Source organism: Acipenser ruthenus, chromosome 9, assembly GCF_902713425.1.
Source record: "Acipenser ruthenus chromosome 9, fAciRut3.2 maternal haplotype, whole genome shotgun sequence".
Taxonomy (NCBI): domain Eukaryota; kingdom Metazoa; phylum Chordata; class Actinopteri; order Acipenseriformes; family Acipenseridae; genus Acipenser; species Acipenser ruthenus.
Window position 1 is genome coordinate 37,249,795 of NC_081197.1, and position 10,697 is coordinate 37,260,491.

Here is a 10,697-nt window from a genome sequence, read left to right on the forward strand (position 1 = left end):
GTGGTTATGTGGATGTGAATGTTGCTGTGATAAATTGCTATTGTACCACTATAGTATCCTGAGACCTCCCAGAGAGTGGCTGACCCATACAGTGGAGAAACCTGCTATGGAAGCCCACAATGCACATTCAAATCCATCCAATTATTCTGAGCCTTGAGTTGAAGGACCCAAGTCCTGGGACCTTATAAACCTATTTGTTAAAGATTTGGGGTTCCACTGCATTAAAATAATTGCCCACTAATCATTTTACAGTTGTCATAGAATAACTGTGTACACACTTAAGAACAGTAATGGGACGAAAACCTGACTGTGAAGGGGCCATGGATGTTATGAAAGAGAACACAAGACTGTTTTTTTTTCTTGTAATTATTTTGCTTATTTTTAAGAGGGAGAAGTTTGTAAAAGTTACCAAACCTCCCTTTGCTTTTTATTATTTTAACACTTTTTTATGTTTTAATTATTTTAAGAAGTCTGGCAGTAGCTATTGGAAGATTTAACAAGAACCGATTGAAGAAATTTTCCAGTTTTAAAAAAAAAAGATCAAATTTCACGGGTTCCCATTATAGTTAAAAACCAAATGCGGTGCTGTGGGTGACGTCAGACCAGGAATTAAAGGCAACACACACGTCAACTGTGGGGTAAATATGAGACTCTACAGCGATCACTTTATTAAACAATAATACACTTTAAATAAACACAAAACAAAATGGCACATTGGCCAAATCAAACAAACACTGTAACACAACACAAATGAGTACCCTTCAGGAAGGTGAGTAGGCAGGTAGGGTTTCCAGTTGCATCTTACCGTTTTCCAAGGGTTGCATACGCATTGGAGACCAATACAGGGGGGGGCCCTCTAGGACAGGTCTGAAGCTTGCAAACAGAACAATGTAGTGATGCTCACATTGGCATTGTGTGTGGTTTGGTTAAACAGAAGAAAAATTTCAATTTCTAGTACTGTCAGTCCTGGGCCTACCACAAGCACCAATTATCAAGATATATTATTTTTTTTATTTGCAGAACAGACTGAGCTACTGTTTGTATCAGTGAAGGGATTTTGTATTTTCTTCAAATTAAACCGTTTAAATAGGATTTAGATAAGGCCTCATAGTGAAAATGGAGCAAGCACTGAAAGACAGTGACGTTTAGAACTCCTATGAGAGGGATAGCATCACGTTTTTAATTAAATGTAAATAGACATTAAGATGCCATATAAATTCAATCAGCATGATCTTTACAAGGATGTGCTAGCAATTATCAAAAATTCTGCATGTGTGAAATACTGGATAAAAATGCAAAAGTAGTAGTTAAAGATGCTGAGACACGCAGATGATGTATAATACAGCAGTTTTTCTAATGCACTTGCAGTGTAATCCGAGATTAAATTGTGCTGGTCCACCTGGCTGGGGAGTATAGTGTCAGACCTGGCACTGACTGGCACCTAATTTAGCTCATGTGGGGTACTAGGATAGAGTAAATAGCTTATTCAGCAGGAAGAAGCTCAATGGAGACTGATTGGAGAAGAGTAAATATTACAGTTTTAATGATCTAAACTGTAACAGGTCTAATTACTGCTTCCCTTTAACTCCTGCTGCTGTTATCCCACAGGGATGATTTATTGCTCTCATTATTAACATCACTAAATACAAAAATACAGCAAAATAAAGAGGTCTGCGACCTGACATAAGAAGTTGAATGGCTGACATTGCAGCACAGTGGGAGATAGTGTTATATGTTACTTACTGGATACTGTGTTAACCTTTAATTATATTTACTATTAATGTATCCTTTAAAAAGTGCAATAGTTTAGTACAAGGCTTCAACCAACATACAAGCAAACAAATAATTATTGTATCATTCACATAAATTACACCGTGTAACAAATTATTATTATTTTTTTTTTTGTTCCTGGGTAGTAAGTGTTATTTCCTAATTGCTTATGCCTCAAAAGTATAGAAAATGGCTATTATTCCCCACAAACTTTGCTTTTGTGACCAGGGCAGTGATATTTTGAAATATACCTATTTTCCAGAACATTCCAGATAGATTCAGTGCTGAGTAAACTTGGAGTAACTTCTAGAACTTTCTAGAACTTTCCAGTAATATAAATAGTAGTATAAATACAGGGGCCTTAAGCCCACCAGGTCAGTTTAGTTCCAGCTGCCTAAGTGGATACATATCTGCATTTTTCTGAGATGGCATCAAGAGGCTGCAAGTATCCGGCAGACGCATTTTGCTATGTCTGCGGCCAATTTATCAAAACAAGAGCGAAAAAGTACTCAGTGGAAGCATCTGCTAAGATGTGTGAGGCCTACAAGGCATATTTCGGCATCCTGTCGGGGATCAAGACAAACCCTGGGCACCTCATTTCACCTGCGAGCTCTGCAAAAAAACTCTGGAAGGTAAGATGGACAATTGTTGCTCTGAATTTTATGTTATAAAATTTGTTAAAATGTTTAAAATTGTAAAAGTTTTTAATTTTAAAATGTTTTACAATTTTCAATGTTATTGAAAAAATATATCATATATGAAAAATGTTGCGAGAATCTCTTACACATTAGTCATGGGTGAAATAAATGTATTTTTGTAGGATGGTACAGAGGGGAAAAGAGAGCCATGAAGTTCGCTATCCCAAGAATTTGGCAGGAACCCACTGACCACTCAAGCAACTGCTACTTCTGCATGGTGGACCCTTCCAAACATCGGACTGGCAAGAATGCACCTGCTATCACGTATCCGGACCTTCCTTCATCCATCGCCCCGGTGCCACACTGCCATGAGCTCCCCGTACCCACTCCTCCGGAGAGAGAGCAGCCGTATTTAGAAGAGAGCAGCAAGTCAGAGAGCGAGGAAGAAGTTGTAGATCCAGATGACAATTTCAGAGGTGGAGCTGAGGAGAGAAACCTATACTACCCCAACCAAAAAGACCTCAACGACTTGATTAGAGACCTTGGTCTCACCAAGTCCAATACCGAGCTTTTGACTTCTAGGCTCAAGCAATGGAACTTGTTGGATGAAAGTGTGCAAGTCGCAGATCAGAGGAAGCGTCACCAACCTTTTTCCAGCTTCTTCACCCGTCAAGATGGGCTCTGCTTCTGCCACAATGTGACCAGTCTGTTCGAGGCAATCAGAATTGCCTGTAACCAGAATGAGTGGCGCCTCTTCATTGACAGTTCATCCAGGAGCCTCAAAGCCGTGCTGCTCCATAATGGTAACAAGTACCCGTCTCTTCCCCTGGCTCACTCGGTGCACCTCAAAGAGGATTACAACAGCATCAAGACCTTGCTGGACGCCTTGAAGTATGATGAGTACGGCTGGGAGGTCATAGGAGACTTCAAAATGGTGGCATTCCTGATGGGTCTCCAAGGCGGTTTTACCAAGTTTCCCTGCTATCTTTGCCTTTGGGACAGCAGGGACACCAAGGCGCACTACCACAGGCGGGACTGGCCACAGCGGACCGAGTTCTCTGTGGGGAGGAACAACGTCAAGTGGGAGCCACTGGTGGACCCCCGGAAGGTGCTGATGCCACCACTGCACATCAAATTGGGCCTTATGAAACAATTTGTCAGAGCTCTAGATAAGAAGTCAGCAGCCTTCAAGTACCTTCAAGACTTCTTCCCTAAGCTGTCTGAGGCAAAGGTCAAAGCCGGTGTCTTCGTCGGACCACAGATAAAGAAGATCCTGGAGTGCAATGAATTCCCCAAGAAGCTCCTTAGTAAGGAGAAAGCGGCTTGGAACAGCTTTGTCGCAGTGGTTCGGGGCTTCCTGGTCAATCACAAGGCCGAAAACTATGTGGAGCTGGTTGAGACTCTGGTGAAGAACTACGGCACAATGGGCTGTAGGATGTCCCTCAAAGTCCATATCCTTGATGCTCATCTTGATAAATTCAAGGAGAACATGGGAGCGTACTCGGAGGAGCAAGGCGAGCGCTTCCACCAGGATATACTGGACTTTGAACGCCGCTACCAAGGACAGTATAACGAGAACATGATGGGAGACTACATTTGGGTGCTGATTTGTGAAAGTGATTTACAGTATAATCGTAAATCTCGAAAAACTACTCACTTCTAAATCTTTTGTAGTCATTTTTGTATTACTTTAGTATAAAAACATGTTAATTTGTTAATTTTGTTGTTTTTTTTCTGACTTTATGTGAACGTAAAGACACAAATTCGCCCGATTTCTCATTGGAAATAGGTAAATTTCAAAATATCACTGTCCTGGTCACAAAAGCAAAGTTTGTGGGGAATAATAGCCATTTTCTATACTTTTGAGGCATAAGCAATTAGGAAATAACACTTACTACCCAGGAACAAAAATTGTGTTACATAGTGTAAATACTGTAGTATAACAGTGTTCAACTTGACAATGGACTATAGTTGACATTATAGTAACTTGTCATTGTGAAGTTAGCAGATCAATTTTAAGTAATACAGTTGTCTAAATCTACCAAAAAGAACCTCCAAGTTGGGTCCTTCTCTGCAGTAAATGGTGCTGTGTGTGAATATTACAGCAGGGGTCAATAACACTCCCAGCAGAAATCATGAGAACCTTTTAGATTCCATCCTGTTCATTTTTCCTTCCCACCACATGCGTGTACAAGGAAATACTGAACTATGATGACACAACTAGTATTATCTATATCCTATGCATGTTTTCGTCTTCGTCATGTTTAAGGAGTTTTAACCTGTGGTATAATTCATTACCTGTAATGACACAATAAAATATAAGGTCATGTACAATAAAATAACTGGCAATGACATTTATGGAACTTTATGATTCATTTTTTGAAGTTTAAACAATGACATTCATTTCGTCACATTTCTGAGGAAGAACCCATAAAAAAAAGTTAACTGCTTTTTTAATTGTCTTCGACAGTTTAAAAGGCTGGGAACAGAAGGTGCAGATTAACATTTTCAGATTTGGGCAGAAGAGTCACTTCCATCTTTCCACTCATATCTGATAACTTCAGCCTTCAAGACAGTGAACAATTATTATTTATTTATTTATTTTTTACAGCAAAAATGATCTGCTCCGTAAATGCCACAGTGTGCAATGGAACGTCTTGCTTGGTGCCAAGCAGTAATTATAACGAGATTCTGAGCTTGGCTTTAAGTACTGTGTTAACAGTTCTGCTGGCCATGGTGATGTTCTCTATGGGTTGTAATGTGGAGGCAACAAAGCTGTGGGGACATATCAAGAGACCGTGGGGTATCTTTGTAGGGTTCCTGTGTCAATTTGGCATTATGCCTCTTGCAGCCTTTCTGTTGGCACTTGCCTTCCAAGTTCAGCCGATTCAAGCAATAGCAGTTATGATAATGGGTTGCTGTCCTGGTGGAACAGGGTCTAACATTATTTCATTTTGGGTGGATGGAGATATGGATCTCAGGTAAGCAAATATCACTTTTTAATACTTTTGGTATGAATTTCTATGCATGCCATGATTATTTGGGGTCAGCTGTACAATTCGTACCTGCATAGTCTACTGAGTAAAAAAAAAGGGGGCTATTGAAATGGTGAGATTTTACAAGAGGAAATCCCAGAAGCTGCTGTAAATATAGTATTCTACATGTAGTTATAAGCATATTTCCATATCAACTGGGGCTTGATAAAATTGTGGGATCAAAGGGGAGGTGAAAGAACTTCTACTTCTCAGTCTTTAGCTGTAGCCACCAGGCTACCATGTCATCTCCTTCCTGTTATATCTAGCAGCCTTAGTGTGTAGAATTTTACCGAGGGGTTTTAGCTTTTTATTTGATGTTCGGGACAGAAAAACAAAGTATATTGACTGTAATGTATGTTTTTAGTGACTGCTAATGAAAAACCTAAAATAAAGTACAGTATAACAAACTTCAACTCTTAATTGAATACCTCTGATGTTCATCTTTTTCGCTCCAGTCTCTGCAACATAATTGCAGAGATCTGAATTTATGTAATGCAGAGAGTAGAAATAGGCAAGACAAAGCAGTAAGAATGTAAGGCCAATCAATATCAATCTATAAAATTGTTGTAGAAGCCAGACCGTATTATAAGGTTAATCTTCTTTACAATAAAATAGTCTGAACAAAGATTGTCAGAACTAACAAAGTCTTTATCGTGGAAACAGCAGAGAAACAAAGTTTTTAATATGATATGAAGACCGTCTCCCCAGGTCTCATTTAATCTGAGCTGCAACGGGCCTCAGCAGATGTCGTTGTCTGAGCACTCGTCTGGCATCCGAGATGGTTTGTCTGAGCTGACATCAGTGTAGATGTTTAGTTTCTAAGTCCTCATGTCGCATCAGAGATGTATTGGTGTGAGCGAGATGGTATTTATGAGCAGAGTAACAGCAGCATACAGCATATACTGTATATACACCAGCTTTGCAACCACATTTCAAGCCTGTGTGCAGAAAATCACGTAACTGTTGCACCCAAAACCATAAAACTCTGCTCCCCATGTCTCCTCACTGTCTACTATATGACTGTCATATAATTCAACCAGTCATCTACCCATTTTTACACACACAACCCAAGGCTATGACCTGTGATACATTCCAGGGCATGTGCTGAATTCATGCTGATTAGAACTAGCTATATGTAAGCCTTGTCTGAGAGTTTGATACACTTTTAATTCAAAGCTTACAGTATGTTTGACACATCTGTGATTAAACTTGATGTCTAAATTAAATGAAGGATTTATATACCAGTATATATAATTTTTCTAATGAGCCATTTATAACACTATTTCTGTTTCTTGATATTGTTACAGTGTAAGCATGACAGCATGTTCTACAATTCTGGCAATGGGGATGATGCCGTTATGTCTTTTTATCTACACTAAAATGTGGACTGATACAGATGCAATCCAAATACCGTACGAGAGCATAGGTAAGTTATAGAATAAATGATTACAATTTACATTAAAAAATTGTATCAAGAAAGAAATATAATTTGTAACAAAGTCTTTCCACCTATAATGGCGTGGATAATACTGTACCATATATGTAACATGCAAACTAAAGTCTTTGTCAGCAATATTTTTTTTATATACAATATAGTATATAAACAATAGTTTAAACCATACACTGTTGCAATCTTCAAACCAGTTCTGTTGGAGACTTTAGTCAATTCAGTGGTGTTCAACCACTAACCAGTTACTCTTCATTTTGCAGGTATTACATTAGTTACCCTCCTTATTCCAGTCGGATTAGGAATTTATGTGAAGCACAAGTGGCCAAAAAAGGCAAAGACCATACTTAAGGTAAGTGAGAATATACAATTGACACTGCAGTTCATTTTTTTTCAAGCATTGCACAAACTATATTCTCTATAGGAAGTTCAATTTATATCCAAAAAGTCAAAGCAAGATTCATACTGCTTTGAAAATGAGGAGGCAGTTAAAAAAAAAAATACATAAAACATCCCAACATGTGTGCTACAATGAACCATTTTTGTTTGTTTTCCACAGGTTGGCTCTATAGCTGGGGCAGTATTGATAGCAGGCATAGCTGTAGTTGGAGGGGTGTTGTATCAGTCTTCCTGGGTCATTTCTCCTTCACTATGGATTATTGGAGTAATATATCCAGCTGTTGGATTTGCTTTTGGATTCTTTCTGGCAAGATTAGTTGGACAGCCATACTACAGGTAAAGCTGGTTTCATCAGAAACTGCTATTTAATGAAAAAAAAAATCAAATATCATTATCATATCTGATGGCTGATAAAAACTTTCAATGTTCATATGCTCAAAACCAAAATGTTAGTTACAATGTTTTTTTTGTTTTTTTTTTCTCAGAAAGCGATATGTACATTTTAAGATCTTGAACGGATGATAAAATCATTACAATTTAAGTTAATTTAGAATTTAGAATCACTCAAAATGTTTTTGACAAAACTAGGTATATTTTATTTGCAGGTTCAATATAAAGTAGTTAACACACCCTAAACATACCTCACAGCCTAAACCAGAGTCATTACACTGGCGCATTTATCATTCATATGCATTTTATTTTATTAATTAGTGATATCAACCAGAAAAGTTAAATTCCCTGAAATGTATTTCCAATACAGAAGTTTCAGTTGGCACATTTTAGTACAACTTCCTATTATTAAATGACTAGATGTTGCAGTAGTTATAAATAGTGATATTAATGTTGGCTTATTTATTTATTTATTTTTTTTGCAGATGTCGTACCATAGCCATAGAGACTGGTTTCCAGAATTCTCAGTTATGTAGCACCATTGTCCAGCTATCCTTTAGTCCCGAAGAGTTGGAAGTGATGTTTAGTTTCCCACTGATCTATAGTATTTTCCAGATGGTATTTGCAGCTTTGATAATTGCTGGTGAGTAGTGTTTGAAAAGTTTCTTTCTCCAGATATTGAGGACTTCCAAGGCTGGTTCATACTGCACTCTTGTTTCAGAAAAATAAAACTCTGGCAATTAGTCACCCTTAGATTGCCAGACAGTTGTACTACCAGAGAAATTAGGAATTTCACTTGCATGATTGAAGTATGAACTAACCTTGAAACGGCAGCAGATCTTAAATCAGCGTCATTTAAGTAAAACATCCAGTACTATAATGAATACTATTACTTACTTCACAAAACTCAAAGTACTTGATAAGTCCCTCTTTTTTGAAACCACAAAGTTTTGAACAAATCCTTTCCTTAACACATGAAAGTGTTCTATGCCTCCCTGTAAAACCATTTAATTACAGCACTTTGGTAACTTGAATTAAAATGTGATTACAGCAAAGACTTCTAAAACTAATATTTCAATTTAGGTTATCGGATTTACAAGAAACGTTGTTCCAGTGATGACGACGAAGACTTGGAGAAAGATAAAACACAGGATGCAACACCATCATCATATGCCGTAAAGAATGAAGGATTTCAAATTGAAGACATTGTAGATGGCAAGCACACTCGGTTGTGAATCAAACTGAAGTAAACCAGTTCATGCTGATCCAGTTTCCAAATAAGTATCTGGGCTTCACTTTTACTTTAAAAACCTATGTTCAAATTGTTATATCAAAGCACTATTGTATTGTACTGTGATATGAGAGACAAGTGAACTGGACAACCCGGGTCTGTTGGAAATGGGCTGGTGTTCAGCACCGAATGTAGTGCAATGAGGAAGTCATAATACACAGTAGGTAACTGTGGACATTTCATTTAAACATATTAAGCACTGTTATGTATGACTGGTTTAACATACAGTAATCCGTCGTGTACCGAATGCGGTGGGACCAGAGTAAGGGCGGATATGTAAAAAGGCGCATGAATGGATCCTGTTTTAAATACCATTATACACAGCTGTAACAATTACTATATTCACACAATTATTGTTTTGAGATTCAACTTTTATTTGGGAGCTCCCCTAAATCTCTTGTTTAGAAAGAAACAGGGTAGCCATCGGCCGTGTGGATGCGTGCATTCGCTGCTGAGTGACAGGCTGGAGACTGAGACAGAGGTTGAAGATGATAAGCCCCGCAGGCAAACAGGATTTATTTACATATCAACACGCTGAACTGCTCATGTGACACTACCAGCAATGGCAGAGCACGGATTACATACAACACAGTGTACATAAACTTTGCTGGGATCTACAATATCTGAACTAATCTTCTCTGTTCAATAATAAACTAATGTTGCTGAAGAGGTTGATCATGGCAGATAAACGGCTAGGGTGGATATGTGATGGACAGATAGACGATGGATTACTGTATTTATTTTTCAAAATTGTATTATTACAGGAAGAACCTGGAACTTAAATGAGCCAACCTGTATAAATATTTATTTTACAGATAGAAATACAAATTGTTTAGATTTTTTTTCTACAATAATAAATGATAACAAATATGAATACAATTTCGCTCCATGTGGTTTCTTTATGTATAGTAATGTTATCAACTGGATAAATACAGTTAAAAGAGAGGCAGTATTTACATCAGCCACTGTTCAGAACACTGAAATAGACACCAAGGTCAGGCATACATATTAATGGTTCCATTTCAAAAGCTTTGAAAATTTAAATTTGAAGTTTTACCAATAGAGTTTATGATTACCAATGGAGTGTTTAAAGTTATGAAAACATAAAAGCTTGCTTCTCATTAGATATTTAATTTCAGAACAGGGCTGTATTTATACTTTTTACTTTCATCCAGTAGTCCCATATATGTACTGAAATCTATGTAAAGCAACAGGAACATTAATATGGGTGTCTGTGCATATTAAAGATGTACCCTACTTAGCTCAATCCAGACGGTTGTCATGCTGATGCGCTGGGGAGGCCGCACTTTGGTTGATCCCCGGAGCCAGCATCGCAGCCGTTGTGTGTGCTGATGCGCCAGGGAGGCAAAATAAGCTGATCCCTGGAGACAGCATTACACTTCAGCCATTAACACCAGACAGAAGGATATCTACATCATCATATGGAAGGAAACGTAAATGGATGGAGACGCATATGGATCACATTAGTTTACTGTAAAGCTACGTCTTAGTTGGCGCTTATCTTGGCGAGAGCCGAGTTCAAATCAGCATGAAGTTTTAACATCTACTCTCGTGTAATGGAAATCATAGCACTTATATTTACATACAAATTAAAGTCCTGATTTTCAGTCAAGATTTTAGATGCATTTTTTGGACGTATACAACCCTCCAGCAAGCCCTGTGACAGGGTGAACTGTCTCAGTGGAATTTCTTTTCACAATCACAGT

General features: G+C 38.0%; 1 protein-coding gene across 1 annotated transcript; it reads left to right on the forward strand.

Moving 5' to 3' along the window:
• The first annotated feature begins 5,024 nt into the window (after positions 1 to 5,024).
• Positions 5,025 to 8,914, forward strand: LOC117405829 (ileal sodium/bile acid cotransporter-like). Its single transcript, XM_034009211.1, has 6 exons — positions 5,025 to 5,389; positions 6,751 to 6,869; positions 7,154 to 7,242; positions 7,450 to 7,625; positions 8,165 to 8,322; positions 8,763 to 8,914. The coding sequence occupies exons 1-6, from the start codon at positions 5,025 to 5,027 to the stop codon at positions 8,912 to 8,914; spliced, it is 1,059 nt and encodes a 352-aa protein (XP_033865102.1).
• Positions 8,915 to 10,697: the final 1,783 nt, after the last annotated feature.

Bases quoted from the DNA above. Each gene is read 5' to 3' on its own strand.
- LOC117405829 (XM_034009211.1), top strand. From the start codon at position 5,025: ATGATCTGCTCCGTAAATGCCACAGTGTGCAATGGAACGTCTTGCTTG. The intron at 6,870-7,153 runs GTAAGTTATAGA...TTCATTTTGCAG, and splicing joins AATACCGTACGAGAGCATAG to GTATTACATTAGTTACCCTC. The intron at 8,323-8,762 runs GTGAGTAGTGTT...ATTTCAATTTAG, and splicing joins TGCAGCTTTGATAATTGCTG to GTTATCGGATTTACAAGAAA.